Source organism: Centropristis striata, chromosome 20 (genome assembly GCF_030273125.1).
Source record: "Centropristis striata isolate RG_2023a ecotype Rhode Island chromosome 20, C.striata_1.0, whole genome shotgun sequence".
In the NCBI taxonomy this organism is placed as follows: Eukaryota; Metazoa; Chordata; class Actinopteri; order Perciformes; family Serranidae; genus Centropristis; species Centropristis striata.
The window spans coordinates 29,874,927-29,894,841 of record NC_081536.1 but is presented as its reverse complement, the minus strand read 5'-3'; the positions used below and the strand labels follow the sequence as shown (position 1 = coordinate 29,894,841).

General features: G+C 39.1%; 2 protein-coding genes across 2 annotated transcripts; both read left to right on the top strand.

Annotated features, from left to right (window-relative positions):
* Positions 1-393: 393 nt before the first annotated feature.
* LOC131993950 (major histocompatibility complex class I-related gene protein-like) lies at positions 394-7,108 on the top strand. Its single transcript, XM_059360028.1, has 6 exons — positions 394-646; positions 2,240-2,518; positions 5,213-5,530; positions 5,696-5,800; positions 6,039-6,056; positions 6,659-7,108. The coding sequence occupies exons 1-6, from the start codon at positions 394-396 to the stop codon at positions 6,697-6,699; spliced, it is 1,014 nt and encodes a 337-aa protein (XP_059216011.1). The 3' UTR covers positions 6,700-7,108.
* A 7,177-nt stretch (positions 7,109-14,285) lies between these two features.
* On the top strand, positions 14,286-18,857 carry LOC131993949 (NLR family CARD domain-containing protein 3-like). Its single transcript, XM_059360027.1, has 5 exons — positions 14,286-14,374; positions 15,448-15,552; positions 16,345-16,423; positions 16,582-16,810; positions 17,044-18,857. The coding sequence occupies exons 1-5, from the start codon at positions 14,286-14,288 to the stop codon at positions 18,855-18,857; spliced, it is 2,316 nt and encodes a 771-aa protein (XP_059216010.1).
* The last annotated feature ends 1,058 nt before the right edge of the window (positions 18,858-19,915 follow it).

The following is a 19,915-nucleotide window of genomic DNA, read 5'->3' as shown; positions in this document are numbered from 1 at the left end:
CCCTGCTGTGGTACTTCCGACCAGATTGGGGCTGAGGTCCCCACACATAGGTGTGAAACTGTGAGGGATCCTGGGAGTTTGCTGGCTGACTCCTTTGTTGGAGCTCAAAAGAAATTCAGCTGCCATTTTAAGAGGTTGAAAAATGAATAATGTTGGTTTATTTACCATTAAAATGAGTCCAAGGTGCACAAAATCCATCTGTGGTATACCTGTAATCCCAACAAAGTAATAGGAATATGGCCATAATATGTAATTGGCCGATAGTGACTGAAAAAAGAAAATATACATTTTTGCCATCAGAGAGACAACTATTTAGAAGAAATGTTAAAAAATAAATATAAAGATATACATTTAAATATTTTGAATCTTGTTTGTTCAGCAAAACACCCCTATATGTTGTACTTCATGCTGTCTTCTGGAGTCCCAAACATCCCAGATTTTGTGGGCAACAAATACATTGATGAGGTGGTTGTGGCTCACTATGACAGCATCATGAACAAATATGAACCCAGACAAGCTTGGGTACAGAAGTTCATAGAAGATCATCCACAATACCTTGAAAACTTGCTACAGGAGGCCAAGGGTTATCACCAGATGTTCAAAGTTCAAACTGACACTTTCAAGCAGCACTCAAATGAAAGTGGCGGTAGGTTGATAAATTAATTTTTCTTAATTTGCTTTTAGAGAAAACTAATGATGACCAGAGTGGGGACTACTGGAAAACAAGTAACGTATTTACAATACAAACTATTAGTAAATTTATTCTGTTTTACAGATTTTAATTACACTTTAAACTCATGGTATTATAAATGCAGTTCCATCTTCAAGAATAGATTACCCTCCCAACTCTGACTATTACACATTTTAGAGGCACCTATTTTACTTTATACTCCATTTTATTTACCTGCCACCTTTAGGTACTAGTTACTTTTCAGGTCAAGCTCCAATATAAAAAACATGCGGTTCATTTGAACTGATAATAATTTGTATATATAAAACCACAAAACAGTATATTATGGAGCAATAATTGGAGTTACGTTTCAGGATGAAAGCCAATGATGGAATATGTTTACTTCAAAAATCATGACAAGTATTCTGCCCTACAAAGCCTAACTGCAGTAACTACGCAAAGGGTGAAACTGAGAAAAACTGCTTTAAAGTTTTTGAACTTTTCTGAACCGGCCAGCCAAATGGGTTATAGGTAGGTAAGTGATATGACACTTATTTCTGCATGTATTGGTGATGTAATTTTTATGCTCAAAAATCATGATGATTTTTTTTACCTTTGACCCCAAAAATGTAGTTACTGCACTCTGGTTTTGCATTGCTGTAAAAGGTTCTCATAGTAATGCAAAAGCAGAGTGCAGTAACTACAATGTTGTTGTCTTCTTTCAGCTTTTATATTTTGTTTTCAGTGAATAAACATTTTCAAATTGATTTTGTTATAAGTGTATTTAAAAGTGTTTAACAACTCTATTCAAAGATTTGTGTATTTTAGACTTGATATTATAAAGTTATGTTATAATTTAGTCTTAATATAATTTTATCTCACTTTTTTACTTAATCACTATATAGTGATAGTTTCCCTATCAAATAGACTTATAATTTCTGTTATTCTTGTCTTCACTATTCAACACAATGACCGTAAGTGAACTTACTGCGGTCTGCTTTGGTTTTATGTTTAAATTCGTATATATATCCAAAGCAGACCGCAGTAAGTGCAGTTACTGCGGTCTGCTTTGGTTTTGAGTTGGATTTTGTAGTTACTGCAATTTTTATATCATTATTTCTCTGAAAATAAGCAAAATTGAAATCTAAAAATTTGTCACAAGATAAAACAGACATCAAGGAGTTAATTTTTAGTTATAACTCAATTTCGACCAAAAATGTAGTTACTGCAGTTAGGCTTTGTAGGGCAGTATTCTCCTGACATGAAAATATATCAGGTCCTTTTGATGATAAACGATAGTCAACATTTGTGATCAAAACCACTGAATGTGTCACTCAGTAATAACTGATTAGTTAAAATAAATGCTCCATTTAGTGGATATGGAGTGCCAATAAAGTGGATATTTAGTCTGATAATTAAACAGTGACTGTGCATCTCTGTTAAAGTTGTAATATCAGCTGACTGTGATGGGACCTGACTGCAGCCTCTCTCTCTCTCTCTCTCTCTCTCTCTCTCTCTCTCTCTCTCTCTCTCTCTCTCTCTCTCTCTCTCTCTCTCTCTCTCTCTCAGGTGTTCACATTTACCAGCAGATTTCGGGCTGTGAATGGGATAATGAGACTGAAGAGGTAAATGGCTATAACTTGTATGCTTATAACGGAGAGGACTTTATATCATTTGACCTGAAGACAGAGACATGGATCGCTCTGAGCCCACGGGCTCAAATCATTAAAGAGGAATGGGACAAAAAAAAAGATGACATCGTCTTTTGGAAGAACTATCTTACCAGTTTTTGCCCAATGTGGCTGAAAAGGTTTTTACCCCATGGACAGAGTGTTCTCCAGAGAACAGGTACATACATCTCTTCTGTTGCCTATTAAAGTAACTTTATAGTAAACATACTTCTTCTCACACCTTCCTTCACCTCTTTTACCTTCCCTTTCACTTAAAATAGATTATTAACCCATTAAGGTTGTTTTGGATTGTAATAGTAAGAAAAATAATAATGGGCTGGGACCAGTTATACATTTTTTTTTAAAATGAATGAAACATAAATATATTGACAAAAAATTCAGTACAGGATGTCGTCCAGTTGAGCGAACGCTGGTGCGTCTGGCTGCCACTGCTCTCCGCCTGCTACCGATGCTCTCTGGCTTTTTTTTATGCTGACTTTTAATTGTCTGTTGCCCTGCTGATATATTGATGCTGATATCACATTATATTATCAGTTACACTGATATCAGATAAGCGTTGGTTGTGGCGCTAGTTGCTCACCTGTTGGACGCCCTGGCTCTCTCTGACTGCTCCGTCCATACCTGGCTACACCTGCCTCTCTACCTGGCCCTGTTGTCTTCGCCAGAATGTGGATCAACGAGTCAGCTATACTCATGTGGATTGCCGTGATTTTCCTGACAAGTTCCTCATCAGCCCTGTTCCAATACAGCTGTTGAGCTTCTCAAACTCCGCTTCAATCCGACTGCCCCAGCAGCTCTACAACCAACGCTGTACCCCGGCCCGGGAAAAGGTCACATACCTCGTTGGAGATATCTTCATCGTGGGTCCCGACGGAGTTTCAACATCGATGACTCCACTACAATCAACTCCTTCTGGTCCTCATCTCGCCGTCAACCGAGAACATCCAGCAGGAGGGTGGACCAATGTGTGTTAGCCAATCTAACCAGGTCGGCTAACGTTAGCATTGTCTCCCACGAGAGCAACCACAGTGATCACCACTTTTGATTATATAACATCCGCTCACTTTCGGGCAAAGGACATCTTCTCCAGGAACTCATTAATGACAGCAAGTATGACTTTTTTAGTCTGACAGAGACTTAGCAACAACAGAATGACTTTTCCCAGTTGAACGAAGCAACTCACCCTGGGTTTGTTTACAGCTGTCAACCTTGTACTACCGGTCACGGAGGAGGTCTCGTGATAATCTATCGCGAGAGCTGGAAAGTCTCTCCTGTCTCTGTGCGAGTCTACCAGTCAATTGAGTCACTTGCCATTAAACTGAATGGCCCATCCCTTATCACTGTAGCCACTGTTTATCGTCCAAGCCGGATTCATAATTCATCAAGGAATTTTCTGCTTTCGTCACATTTATTTCATCCCTCTCCCCTAATGTTATGCTCCTTGGTGAATGTAATATCCATATTCATAATGGCAATAACTATTTCACAAAAGACTTCATATCATGCCTTGATAATTTTGGTTTGCAGCAGTTTATTAATTTTCCCATTCATTCCAAAGGCCATACCCTGGACCTACTCTGCTGCCCTGGTACACCCCTGGACTGGTTTAAATCATATCTCTCAGGCCGTACTCAGTTTGTCTAACTTAAATCATTCAGATCCCACTCCTCCCCCCTCTCCTCTGGTGTTCCCCAAAGTTCTGTCCTTGGACCCCTTTTGTTCATTGTCCGTATTTTCCGTCAATAAAACATTCAGTTCCATTGCTATGCAAATGACACCCAGCTCTATCTGTCCACCAAACCCACCACGTCCCTCCCTCCCACCTCCCTATCCAACTGTCTTCAGGAAATCAGATCCTGGTTCACCCAAAACGTCCTCAAACTCGACAGTGAAAAAACAGAACTCCTCCTAATTGGCACAAAATCCATCCTTCCTAAAATAAATTACTTTTCAATCTCCATCGACTTTTTCTCTGTGTTCCACTCTCCCCAAGTTAAGAGTCTGGGTGTCATCCTAGATAGCTCCCTATCATTCCAGTCCCACATCAATAACGTCACTCGGACAGCATATTTCCACTTACGTAATATCTCTCGCTTGCGGCCATCTCTCTCCTCCGACAGTGCTGAAATTCTAGTTCACACCCTGGTCACATCACGTCTAGACTATTGCAACTCGCTTCTCTTTAGTTTACCTGACAAACTCATCCATAAACTACAACTGGTTCGAAACTCTGCTGCCCGTATCATCACCAGAACCCCCTCCACCAGTCACATAACACCTGTCCTACAGCAACTCCACTGGCTCCCCTTCAAATACCGCATAATCTACTAGATCCTCCTCCTTACTTTCAAGGCCATCAACAATCTTGCCCCTCAGTATCTCACCAAGCTTCTCCATATCAAGACACCCACCCGTTCTCTCAGGTCCTCTTCCTGCATCCAGCTCATCCTCCCACCTGCCCGTCTGGTCATCATGGGGTAAAGAGCTTGCAGTCGTTCAGCTCCCCACCTCTGGAACTCTCTGCCTCATTACATCCAAAAGTCCACTTCCATTACCACCTTCAAACCGCACCTGAAAACCCATCTTTTTAGACAGGCCTACTACGTTTAATTTAATTTGCTTTCACTTAAATTACCCCACTTTTCTCTTTGTTATTATCAGTATTATTATTATGTAGTTTTATTAGTATCTGTATGTGGTTTTATTGCCTGCTTTTATGACTGCTTGTTTTATTGTTGATTTTGTAAGGTGACCTTGAGTGTTCAGAAAGGCTCCAATAAATAAAATGATTATTATTATTATTATTATTATAGTATATGGCAATAATTTTCTCTCTCTCTTTCCTCTGCAGACCTTCCATCAGTGTCTCTCCTCCAGAAGACTCCCTCCTCTCCGGTCAGCTGCCACGCTACAGGTTTCTACCCTGGCAGAGCCATGATGTTCTGGAGGAAAGATGGAGAGGAGCTTCATGAGGACGTGGACCTCGGAGAGATCCTCCCCAACCCTGATGGATCCTTCCAGGTGACTGTTGACCTGAACCTTTCATCAGTCACACCTGAAGACTGGACCAGGTACGAGTGTGTGTTTCAGTTCTCTGCTGTGAAGGAGGACAGTGTCACCAGACTGGACAAAGCAGTGATCAGGACCAACTGGGTTGAAACTGACAATGGTGAGTTGATGTTTTTTTATATGGTACATATTCTTTGGCTTCCTTGTCAGTTTAGGTCTATATAAGTTGTCACATTTTACTCACTTTTCACTGCTAAATAAAAATCCTGTACCTCTATGGAAACAGCACAATAGTGATATTTCATGTTTTTGTTTTTCTGAGCAGAGGAGCCCAGTAACAGGACCCCCCACATTACTGCTGCAGTGGTTGTTGTTGCTGCTGCCGTCGTCATTGCTGCTGTTGGATTTGTGGTTTACAAAAAGGAGAAAGGTGAGAGACTCAGAGGAGCTGAGCTGATGCTGTTATCTGAAGCAACATTTATTAGTGAACCAACATCTGAAGCAGCCACCAGTAACAGTAAAATATATCTACAGAATAATACACACACTACAGGGATGTTAAAAGGAAATGGGATTTATTTATCAATTTATATGAAAGAATGAGAACAAAAGATCTTTTGGCACGTTAACTGTGAAAAATGAATTTATTATTTGATTTTTCCTTTCAGCCAATCGCCCTCAACCCTGTAAGTAGAATTGTTTTTATTATATTGTTTCTGATTTTACTTTGAATTTGTAGATTCAAAATGGTTTTATTGATAATTGTGAAGTCTTTCTGTGCAATTCATATGATATCCTACTAAATGTGACATGGGAATTCCACTGCATTGCTTTTCATAGGAAATCATACCTGAACAAGCTCCTTTAACATTATTCAGTCATGGTAATAACAATTTTAGAATCAAAAATTGATTTTTCACTTGTTTGAATTCCAAGGCAACATTGTTCATAATGTAATTTGAATGTGGAGAGGCTGATTAAAGATATTTACAATTCATTTTTCACTAGTCAAAATGATTATCCTTGATTTATTTTACAAATGGAAATGTTAATTTTAGATAAATTAAACTTAATTCCAAGTTGATAATTCAAACTCAATTACAGTACTAAGGAATCACTGGAATCTATCGCCTCTATTTAAGACTTGCAAATCAGTTTAAGACATTTTGACAAGTTAATTTGACAAATGACTTTTCCACTAGTGAAAACTAAGTCACTACTAGTCAACTCGACTAATTAAACATTAAAAGGTCTTGCCATGACTAACAGTCTGTTTCTGACCTTACAGCTCCTGTCGAGCTCGCTGAGAAACTGAATCCAGAAACATGATGGCAGACACATCGCCCTGCACACTGTGATGTCATGTGGGTCAACAGAAGAGAAAATGTTGTAAGAAGTACTGACACCTTCAGTTCAACAAGCTGCAAGAATCTAATAGCAGAGAAACCTTTTGAGATTGTTTTGTCATTTACTGTAAAACTTCTGTCACATTATAGCTGTAAAGAACATATTAGACAGAGAGTGTTTCCTATGACTGATTGGTTTTATATAGAGATGTTATGAAGTGACTGTTTTCTGATTCATTTAAACTGCCTTTTTTATTAATTTTGTACAGATTTTTTATTTTTCTATTGTGTATTTGATTAAATGAATGGAGAGGTGTCAACTATGTTTTAGTAGGAAATGTCATGTTTGGTTTTCAAGTTTGTCCACTTAATTCTCTGCATCTGATATTTGGGTTGCAGCCTTTAATCTGCTTCTTCTGCTTAAAACTATACTTATATAATAAAAATGTATAGGTCCTTTAAGCCGGTTGGCCCCCTCCTGCTGGTCAGCTGCAGTGTGTTTACACTCTCTGGGCTCCATATAAAAGGATCCAATTGGTTGAAATCATCACAGGAGTAAAAATGTTTTTTGATGTGATTATACTGATTATTCAGTTGGTGGCAAGTTATGCAGCTGCAAGGATTTTTTTAGAGGGCCAATTACTGTGTTTGTCCAAGATGTTTAGCAATTTCAGTTTTGAAAAGTATTCTAAACATGTACTCACATTTTATAACTCAACATATGGATCTAACTGTATTATATAGATCTAACTAACTGAATGTGATCTGGAAAAGGGTTCTGGTCTAAACATACTTGTACAAAATGTACTTGTTAATGAGGCTACATTAAATAGACAGATTTATCCTCCTTGATTCATTGTTATGAATTGTCTGACATGCTCAAGCAGCTGTCTCACACTGTCCTTGTGTCTGTCTTAATAGCATTAGCATTTTCTTTAGCACATCACCTCTGTATTTATATCATATGTTCATGTCACAATATGAGGCCAAACACATGAAAAAACACTAATACATGTAAAATCACAACAAAGACTATATGTTAACTGATGTTGTCACCAAAGTATTCCTGCTTATTTCACAACATATTACATATTGCACATATAATTCCAATATATATTTAAGAAAAGTCACTGAGTTCAAAAGCAGTTTGCTGCTACTACATAATGTCCTTTAGTAAAGAAAGTAAGGCTGTCTAAAAGTGACACATTTGTGAAGATTTCTTACCTTATAACTCAGCATTAGCTGTATTTATTTACAGAAAAGTGAGGGAGTTTTAGAGAAATGATAACATGCTGATCAGACTTCATTTCTGCAGCTGCAGAGATCACACAACACTCATATTCACCACTTCCATATACTGAATGTAACCTCTCTTATCTTTAGAAAATACGTTATGGCTACAGTGTCCTAATAATTCGTGTACTATAAGTGGACAAATGTAAAGCTGTAGATACACAGATAAATCCACCATTATGTACAGATCTTATTTATACAGTCTATGGTACAGACAGGGATTTTAGTGTCACAAAGAGAAATCATAGACTTTTAGAGTCCTTTGTTAAAATATAGTTTTACAAGTTTGACTATATCAGTTTCTATTTCCCCCCTAATGGAAGTCATGTTTAATCTAATGAATATAATGAAAATGGCACCTAAGAAAACCCCTGAGACAGAGAGTGTCAACCCAGGAATACAGTTGTGTTTGTGGGTGTGAAGGCAAATAACAAAATTACTTTGTACAGTCTGCTGTGTGCTCTGTACCTGATGGAGCTTTACCTTGGTCGCAGGTACATTAACATGCCCCCTCAGTATTTAAAAGTAAAAATTCTGTTCAAGTTTGTCGTTGTATTAATGCCATTTTAGTCAGTCTTTAACAATTATGGCCCATACATTGAAAAGCTGCATTAATGTCAGGATGTTGTAGGATTTTTCCACCACCTGAGGGCGCTGAAAGGCAACACATGTCCAGGAAAATCAGAGAAAGGATCAAAACAAAATATGATTGAGAACATATGAACATATGTGACTTCAGGATTTCAATGGAAGAATCCTTTAATGACTATTAATATTCATATCTGTAGACCTGTTGGCTCATTATGAAAATAGAGTAGTAGTATATAGTATTGATTATTTTTATTGATCTTCTTATTTACATTTTTTGAATAAACTCATATTTATTGTCCTTATTGTTAGTCAGCACATGCTTAAAAAACCTCCAACTAAATGTAAAATCTCCATAGTTAAATAAGAGCCATGAAGTAATTGTGCAATTAATTATCCGATTATTCGACTAATCCTTTCAATAATCGATGACTATTCGACTATGAAGATAGTCATTAGTTGCGGCCAGAGTATTAACTAACATTGTATGTGTTTTATTTTGGTATTTTGCACTCGCAGGGGAAGCTGTTACCTCTCAAGCTTTTGTTTTAAAGGGATTTAGAAGCAACAAAACTAGTAGAGCAGCAGAGAGTAAATAGCAGAATGAGCAGCAATAATTGGGGTGCCAAATTAGTAGTGAAATAGTAAAATAAAAAAATAGCAAAACAGGAGGTGAGACAACAGCAGAATTGGCACCAACATACTCAGACAGTTTACTTGATCACCAATGAACAAATGCAGGTGTTACAGCAACACAAAGACAGAAGGAAGTACAGAAACTGAATTTATGTTTTTGTGATCAACCTTGATATGTTTCAGAAGATGTGTGTAGATGGAGCTGTTTGTAGTTCGAGGGGACTAAACTGGTTCACTACCTGTGAAAAGGACTTTTAATGTTTTATATGTGTTAGGTTGGTCTCTTTTTTATTAGTGTGTCATAAAGTGCTGTAACTGGCTCCATAGACATGTTTTGATGAGGGAGATTAAAAGTCAAAGTCTCTCTGGTTCCTTCAGTCTGTCCCTCGTTGTGACGCAGATGATTCCTCCGTGTTAAACTTTTGGTAAGTGACACTTGTTGAATGATTCTCAGCTGATCTCTGATCTCATGTTAGTTTAATCAAACTGTGAAAATCAGAAATTCAGGTGTTTGTGTGTGTAAAGCTGCAGTTTGTAATAAGAAGAGCTCAGCTCTGTGCTAACAGTTAGCCTCCATGTTCAGGATCACCAGCTGCTCCAACAACAGAAGCACAATGATTTCTGTTCAACAGTGTTTCAAAGTTTAAACACTTAAACCTATTAAAGTTGTTGCTTGTTTGTAACTTTATATATATGGCAGCTTGAACTTCAACAACACATCAGATTTTATAAACTCTTTGTTTTTTCTGTAAAATCTTCATCTGTAGAGAAACTGTAACAGTCAGATAAATGTAGTGCAGTAAAAGGAGAAAGGAACACAAGATGGAAATACTCAAAGTACAAGAAACTGTGAAACTACTGAAATGCTTCATGTAGGATATGTGTTATTTTGTACTGTCAATTATTGATGAATGTATTTCAGATGAAAAATCAATAATTTATCAGTTCATGAGGTCCATGCAGTTCAAAGTGCTGCAGTAAATCCTCTCTTTTTAACATTAAATAAAACTTTATTGATCAGAGAACAAATTCAGGTGTTTCAGCACGCAGACTAGTTACGCAGAAGTAATAAGATGCCATCTACTATAATACATTAGAGCTATAAATAAAATGATTCAGTCATAACAGTAAATCTAAAGTAAAATTATAATAGAAAGATATTTTTATTATCTGATAAATAGACAACATATAACATTATGGTTGGCGTATGTACGTCATTTCATGTAAAATATATTTAATTATCAATAAAATACAAAAGTGTATGAAATGTTTTAATAGGATACATATTTTAAAATATAAAATATATTACACTTATATTTGGGTCAAGATTATTATTTTTATTATTTTTATTTATAGGGTTTCAAACCAGCAAACTGAAAACTCTATTAAAAATAATAATGTTGAGCCATTAACAACAATAATAATGTGCTATTATTAACAATAATTGGTAACTTAGATAAATAAAAATAACATTAGGTTATCAACAATAATAATGTTCAGCCATTCATATCTCAAAGACAAAAAAAACACAACACGCTCCCTCCGCTCCACCCACTCAAACCGCCTCCACAGACCCAGACGGCTTACCCACGGCTGTGGAACGCCCTTCCTTACACCCTGAGGGCACCATAGTCCATAGACACTTTTAAAAAAGGACTCAAACCTTTTTAGCAAAACTTTTGGTTCCTCCCGTCCAGATGGTTTTTAGCTTGTGAATGTATGAATATATATGTATACTTTCCCCCCGTTTTTAGCTGTTTTATCCTTTTTCATCCTTTTTATTATTAGACTGTTATGCTTTTAACCTGTAGCACTTTGATTTTAATGTAAAGTGCATTACAAATAAAATGTATTATTATTATTATTATTATTATTTGGTTAAAAATAATATTAACATTTAGTTCAGCATAAAATAATAAAACATTCCATCTTTCATCAATAATGTTCAGTTATGAACAATAACAATGTCGACTCATGAAAAATGAATCAATGTTCAGCTAATCATCATTACGTTTGGTTATCAACAATATTGACATTAAACTGTAATACAGTTTAATTAAATGAAAATAATAATGTTAGTTATTATTAATAATATTAATTAATGCTTAGTAAATTACAATAAACCATAACATTGTACTGAATACAAAACAGCTCTTTTTCAGTATTTTTTTCCATGATAGATCATGTAAGCTTGTTGTAGGCTAGTTGAGCCATTTTTTTTAGCCAGTTATAATCTAGTTGAGTATAGCTGTACGATAGTTGTAGGCTAGTTCAGCCAGTTTTTGCTCGTTATAATCTAGTTGAGCTCGTTGTTGGCTAGTTCAGATGGTTTTTTGCGAGTTATAATCAAGTTTAGCTATATGTAGGCCCATTGTGAGCTAGTTGTAAGCAAGTTAAGTTTATTATAAATTAGTTGTAGGTTATGAGCTGCCTGTAAAATAGTTCCTAGCTAGTTATAATCTAAGCTATGTGTAAACTGTTTGTAGGGTAATTAAGAATAATTAGTAATTAATTATAATCGAGTTATAATCGAGTTAAACTAGTTATAAACTGGTTGTTGGCTAGCTGAGATAGCTGCTAGCAACTTCTTATCTGGTTGAAGCAGGTTCAGCTACCTGTAACCTAGTTGTGCACTTATGACCCACAATAATGTTATTAGGGCCACGGGGCAATCACACCGAGCACTGGTCCCATACAGCAATAGCTGTAGGGACCAGTGCTCGGGGCAAAGCCCCGTGGCCTTACTGTTATACTGTGGATTTCTTCTTCTTCCTCTTCCGGACGCAATTTCGTCCCGCTACTAGTCCTACAACTTGAAGAGTTGCCCAAAATTTTGCATTGAAATGAATGGGACGGCCGAAAAAAAATGAGCGAAAAAGAACAATAATTGGAGATTTTTAAACGTCTACTTCTCCGGCATAATTTCACCTAGAGACTCCATTTAAACTTTAAACAGTAGACACAAGTCTTGTGTATCGGTGTATTAATCCACGTTTCAATAGGTCATATAGTTTTTTATCAATCCGTGTTCAATGACCATGATCATTTTTGGAGAAATTCTGAGATTATAATGGGTGTGTATTGCACGAAATGTTCGTGTCACAGTGTGTGACATCATCGCCAGAGTGTAGAGGGAGAGAAAAAATTGTCAAAAAATAAATTTGAAAACTGCGCTCCAGGCCGCAAATTCCACTCTAGGAAAATGTGTCTTCTCACTCACAATCCTCTGGTAAAGCTGTCAGAGTTATAGTTTGGGCGTAGGACGCACAGATGCGCCACCAACACGCACCTACAGCCTCATTGGCTGCCATATTAAAAACGCAGGAAGATTTTGGAAAAAGGGAGATGTAACAGTTTTTTTTAGATCACTCTAACAAAGCTATATTTTCATTTTTCTTAAAAAAAAACCCACATGTAGACGTTCAGGAAGAACTCAGGACGCTCAAAGTGAAGTCAGATCAATGATAGGTATTATGGTTTTGCCAAAAATGCTTTCTGTTCGACAATTCCACTCTGCCCACCTCTGGCTGCTGTCACTGTGCCAGAAGATTCCACAGCTGTTAATTCCGTTGATTGCTCTGCTCTGATTGGTCGACCCCAACGCTTTGATGCTTTGATGTGATTACAGTTACAGTTACAGATACATGCACGCACACACACACTGGTCATTTAATGTAATAACAGTTAAAGATACACGCACGCACACACACACTGGTCATTTAATGTAATAACAGTTAAAGATACACGCACGCACACACACACTGGTCATTTTATGTTATAACAGTTAAAGATACACGCACGCACACACACAGGTCATTTAATGTAATAACAGTTACAGATACACGAACGCACACACACACACACACACACACACACACACACTGGTCATTTAATGTAATAACAGTTAAAGATACACGCACGCACACACACACTGGTCATTTAATGTAATAACAGTTAAAGATACACGCACGCACACACACACACTGGTCATTTAATGTAATAACAGTTAAAGATACACGCACGCACACACACACTGGTCATTTAATGTAATAACAGTTAAAGATACACGCACGCACACACACACTGGTCATTTAATGTTATAACAGTTAAAGATACACGCACGCACACACACAGGTCATTTAATGTAATAACAGTTACAGATACACGCACGCACACACACACACTGGTCATTTAATGTAATAACAGTTAAAGATACACGCACGCACACACACACTGGTCATTAAATGTAATAACAGTTAAAGATACACGCACGCACACACACACACTGGTCATTTAATGTAATAACAGTTAAAGATACACGCACGCACACACACAGGTCATTTAATGTAATAACAGTTACAGATACACACACGCACACACACACACACTGGTCATTTAATGTAATAACAGTTAAAGATACACGCACGCACACACACACTGGTCATTTAATGTAATAACAGTTAAAGATACACGCACGCACACACACACACACACTGGTCATTTAATGTAATAACAGTTAAAGATACACGCACGCATGCACACACACACACACACACACACACACACACACACACACACACACACACGCGCGCGTAAGCGCGCACACTCCTCCAGATACAAATGTTTCACACACACACACACATTTTGAGGTTAAAGGTCATAGGTTGCTGTATAAATAAATACTTGAAAAGGAATGCTTGTTGTAGGTGTGCTCCTTGTATATTATGTAGTATTATAACATTACTAGTATTAATTGTTTGAAATCTCTGAAGAATCTCATCATAGTGTACACACACAGGCAGTAGCCCCCGTGGCCCTCTCAGAAAAAAACAAAGAAAGGAAACAGTTGCTGCTGCTAAAGTCTTGAATAATGAACTCACACTTTAATGTTGAGTTTGTGTTCAGGAAACTAAATATCAGAGTTTAACAGAAAAGAAGAGCTGGTCACCTGTTTCACCCGAGCTTCTTTGATGCAGACAGGCTCATGTGTCTTCACCTCTCGTGTTGTTGCAGTGACAGAGTGAATCTCTCCCTGCAGGTGTGGACTCTGCTATGGATCAGTGTGAGGACAGAGAGGAGGGAGACCCTCCCTCTGAAACCACTCTGTGTGAGGAACATGACAGCCAGACCAAAGCTAGGAGGTGAGATGAGGATCTCTAACTGTCCAGGACTCTTCTCCATGTCAGAGCTCAGCAATCCAATCACCACCATCATTATTCACACTCACCAGCTCCTTTCAGACTTTGTTTCCGCAAAATTCACTCTATATTGCTGTACAAAGCTAGCCTGGCTAACACAAGACTATTCTCAAATGAGGGCTAGTCTGGCAACGAGCAATGTATTTTTCTGTAGAGGAGGTGTGTGGTTGTGGTGTGGTGAGGGTGGTTTACGATCCTCCAGAGGCGTTTATTGGACGCTTAGAATGTCTATCAAAAGCGTCTGTAGGTAGCTCTTAGCCAATCAGATCAGTTATACCAGATGACGTAGTAGAGCAACAGAGATGGATGTTTGTTGTGACCAACTTTCGCTCTAAGCTATTTAAAACACCGTCTACAGCTAAAGAGAGTTTCGCGTCTGCAGCAGCCCTGTTGGATCCGGAAAACTACAAGCTTCCAAGTGCCGAGTAGTACGCGTCATCGTCTTGCCGTCCCTCCCCGTTCTGTGATTGGATCCCTAAAACAGGGCTAAGAATCCTTCCTGGTTTCCAGACTCCGCCGCAGTTCGAAATTAAATTCGAGCGTGCAAGGCAGTCTGGGTATACCCAGGCTAGTATAAAGCTGTGCTGGCTTTTCATCTTAGGATATTGATACAGATTCCATGAATATTGGAATCAAGTGAGGGGTGTGTTTCTGTTGATACGTTACGTATTTTACATCTTACTGGCTCTGCCGGTTCACATCGATCCGGCCTTCAGCAGTCTTGACAATTTTACGATTCTGTTTCTACCTGCGAAGGTGCTACAGAGCTGGATCACTTAATCCCCCCAAACACACCTCTGACGCAAACTACTGAATGTGTTTTGATACGTATACATCTACTTATTGGACCACATTACTATCAACTATTGTGGTCAAATTCCTACGGCACACTGCATTGAATACAGTTTTAAACTATACACTGAGGAGTGTCAAAATTAAATGATTATCATGAATCATAGAAAATGTTACAAATGTCTTGTGGGTTCAGTGTAGAATTTATCTTGTGTTTCTATCAGGAGCAAGCTGGAAAAACCTGAACCCAGCTGTGTATCCATGAAGAGTGACCGATCTATGTATCTACCTATATTCTTCAAATATGAACGCCACTCTGTTGATCAAAGGTGATTTCAAACTGATAATGAAAACAGGGAGCTTCAGCAGTGTACAGTGAGGGAGGGAGAGTTATATGGAGGGTTGGTGAGAGCTGTTGGGACTAAACCAAACTGACTGGTGAAGAAAACAGTGAGCTGAAAGCTACAAAAAGCTGCAGACTGAGCTGTTGATCCTCAGTTGAATCAGCAGGACGAGTAGCTTCAAAACTGAGCCCACTACAACCTCTTAGAGGAAGTAGTCGGCAAAAAGTTCAGACAGCCGACCAAAAGGGTTAAAATAAACACTGAAACATGTCTAAATAGAATATTGATCATTAATCAAGCAAAGCATGATGTTTGTTGTGGGTTCAGTGCAGAATTCATCTTTTTTTCTATCAGGAGGAAGCTGGAAGAACCTGAACCCAGCTGTGTATCCATGAAGAATGACCGATCTATGTATCTACCTATATTCTTCAAAGATGAACACCACTCTGTTGATCAAAGGTGATTTCAAACTGATAATGAAAACAGGGCCCTCCAGCAGTGTACAGTGAGGGAGTGAGAGTTATATGGAGGGTTGGTGAGAGATGTTGGGACTAAATCAAACTGACTGGTGAAGAAAACAGTGAGCTGAAAGCTACAAAAAGCTGCAGACTGAGCTGTTGATTCTCAGTGTGATCAGCAGGACGAGTAAACCTTTATCACTACAGGGAGTCGTCAGATTAACTGTTCACCTTCAAACATTTAGTCATTGATCTTTACCTTGTGTGTCTCTGTGTGGACAGACATAATGTGAGCTGATTGTTCATGATTCCTCCACAGAGTGGACCAGGAGAGCTCAGAGGTTCCCGGTGGTCCCTCTGCCCAGCAGCATCAAACACACCTGGACTCCATATTTGTGGTCTGTACATGTTTTAAACTTTTACATCTATTCTGTTCATAATCATCTCCATGCTGCACTGTTTAGACCAGTGGACTGTTAGTCTTTCCAACATGGAGCTGATGTTTGCTTCTCTGATTTTAGTTTGATTGTTTCATTCATATAATATTCTGTTCCAGCTGCTAGAGGAGAACATCATCACTTTTGTGAAGAACGAGCTGAAGAAGATCCAGAAGGTTCTGAGTTCAGTTGACCCAGAATGCTTAGAGGACCAGTGGGAGAATGAGGAGGTGTTGGAGGGTGAGAATAAGAAGCAGACGAGGAGAAGCAGAGAGGAGTTTCTGAAGATCACACTCGATTTCCTGAGAAAAATGATGCAGGAGGAGTTGGCTGACTGTCTGCAGAGCAGTAAGTGGATTTCTCTACAATTTATCATGATGGAAGATGAAATGGAGGCAACATGGGCAAAGTTTACCAATTTCCAATCACTGCTGTAAATATGCTGCACACATCTGCATCAGATCAGAAGCTGTTTGTCCTCAACTGATGAGCTGAATAAAACTGATGGAGGAGCAAAAACTCTACAGTCACACTTACATGTTACATTAAAGGATGCACTCACTGATTTAATTTGTTGTTTGTTCATTCAGGAACTCGTGCTGCAGTGTGCCCACGTAAACTTAAATGCAACTTGAAGAAGAAGTTCCAGTGTGTGTTTGAGGGGATCTCTAAAGCAGGAAACCCAACCCTTCTGAATCAGATCTACACAGAGCTCTACATCACAGAGGGAGGGACTGCAGGGGTCAATGATCAACATGAAGTCAGACAGATTGAAACAGCATCCAGGAAACCAGACAGACCAGAAACAACAATCAGACAAGAAGACATCTTTAAAGCCTCACCTGGAAGAGATGAACCAATCAGAACAGTGCTGACAAAGGGAGTGGCTGGCATTGGGAAAACAGTCTTAACACAGAAGTTCACTCTGGACTGGGCTGAAGACAAAACCAACAAGGACATAATGTTCACATTTCCATTCACTTTCAGAGAGCTGAATGTACTGAAAGAGAAAAAGTTCAGCTTGGTGGAACTTGTTCATCACTTCTTTCCTGAAACCAAAGAAGCAGGAATCTGCAGGTTTGAGAAGTTCCACGTTGTGTTCATCTTTGATGGTCTGGACGAGTGTCGACTTCCTCTGGACTTCCACAACACTGAGATCCTGACTGATGTCACAGAGTCCACCTCAGTGGATGTGCTGCTGACAAACCTCATCAGGGGGAATATGCTTCCCTCTGCTCGCCTCTGGATAACCACAAGACCTGCAGCAGCCAATCAGATCCCTGCTGACTGTGTTGACATGGTGACAGAGGTCAGAGGGTTCACTGACCCCCAGAAGGAGGAGTACTTCAGGAAGAGAATCAGAAATAAGAAGCAGGCCGGCAGAATCATCTCCCACATCAAGACATCACGAAGCCTCCACATCATGTGCCACATCCCAGTCTTCTGCTGGATCTCTGCTACAGTTCTGGACCTGTTGAAAACCAGAGAGGGAGGAGAGCTGCCCAAGACCCTGACTGAGATGTACATCCACTTCCTGGTGGTTCAGTCCAAAGTGAAGAACATCAAGTATGATGAAAGAGCTGAGACAGATCCACACTGGAGTCCAGAGAACAGGAAGATGATAGAGTCTCTGGGAAAACTGGCTTTTGATCAGCTGCAGAAAGGAAACCTGATATTCTATGACTCAGACCTGACAAAGTGTGGCTTCGATATCAGAGCAGCCTCAGTGTACTCAGGAGTGTTCACACAGGTCTTTAGAGAGGAGAGAGGACTGTACCAGGACAGGGTGTTCTGCTTCGTCCATCTGAGTGTTCAGGAGTTTCTGGCTGCTCTTCATGTCCTTCTGACCTTCATCAAGTCTGGAGACAATCTGATGGAAGAAGAACAATCAACCTCCAGGCGATGGACCAGACTGAGGAACAAACCTGAACCAACACGTCTCTACCAGAGTGCTGTGGACAAGGCCTTACAGAGTCCAAATGGACATCTGGACTTGTTCCTCCGCTTCCTCCTGGGTCTTTCTTTGCAGACCAATCAGACTCTCCTCAGAGGTCTGCTGACACAGACAGGAAGTAGCTCAGAGACCAATCAGAAAACAGTCGAATACATCAAGAAGAAGATCAGTGAGGATCTGTCTCCAGAGAGAAGCATCAACCTGTTCCACTGTCTGAATGAACTGAATGATCATTGTCTAGTGGAGGAGATTCAACAGTCCCTGAGATCAGGAAGTCTCTCCACAGATAAACTGTCTCCTGCTCAGTGGTCAGCTCTGGTCTTCATCTTACTGTCATCAGAAACAGATCTGAATGTGTTTGACCTGAAGAAATACTCTGCTTCAGAGGAGGCTCTTCTGAGGCTGCTGCCAGTGGTCAAAGCCTCCAACAAAGCTCTGTAGGTGCTCACATCACTGTCCAGATTAAATGTAGTTTCCATTGTCTATATTTGTTCTCTCATGTTTTCCTGATTCCTCTCCAGGCTGAGTGGCTGTAACCTGTCAGAGAGAAGCTGTGAAGCTCTGTCCTCAGTCCTCAGCTCCCAGTCCTCTAGTCTGAGACACCTGGACCTGAGTAACAACGACCTGCAGGATTCAGGAGTGAAGAGTATTTCTGCTGGACTGAAGAGTCCACACTGCAGACTGGAAACTCTCAGGTTAGAATTAAACTGTTTTTAAACAGCAGGTCTCATTGTGTCTCTGGTTCATGTTTCATGGTGATATGAAGTTGATTGTGACTGTGTCTCTTCCTGCAGGATGGACCATTGTGGTCTGCAGTGGTTGAGACCTGGTCTGAGGAAGTGTGAGTGTGTTTCAGCCTAATTCATCAGAACTCAGCTGCACGTTACAGTACATTTAGACTTTTTCTTGACTGTAGTTGGACGACAACAAAACTAAAATTAATACATTTCATTAAGAGAGGAGCCAACAGAAAGCTGACTTTCTTTCTTCTTTCGACTCTCACTGATTTTATACAAGAGTTTTGTTGCTTTCAGGTGCTACTCGTAAACTTCACAAGTTTGACAGATAAAAGTTGTTGTGTTCCTTCACATTTCTTCTCTGGATATTTTTAATAAATCAGTGTTCAAAAACCTACAAGTCATAAACAAAACAGCATAATAAATGTGAAAAGATGTTGAGAAGTTGAATGAAGTGAGTTTAGGTAGATTTACCTTACCGTTTCTCCCTGACTGGAACCAGATGTACGACACATATGCACAAAAAAAAACAATGTCTTTGCATATTTGTGTGTTGAGTTTTTTGCTTCTGGCCACTGGTCAATGAAAAGCACCTTAAAGCCAGTTGGTGGAGCCACAGCCCTCTGATATTCATTTAAAAATCCAGACTGTAGTGAAGGTTTTCTGTAGCAGTGGACAGTTTGATATTTGATGGTCAAATAAATCAGCAAATGATAACCTGCAGCTGTTTTGTGTCTTGTTCTCTCCATCAGATGTCTGTGA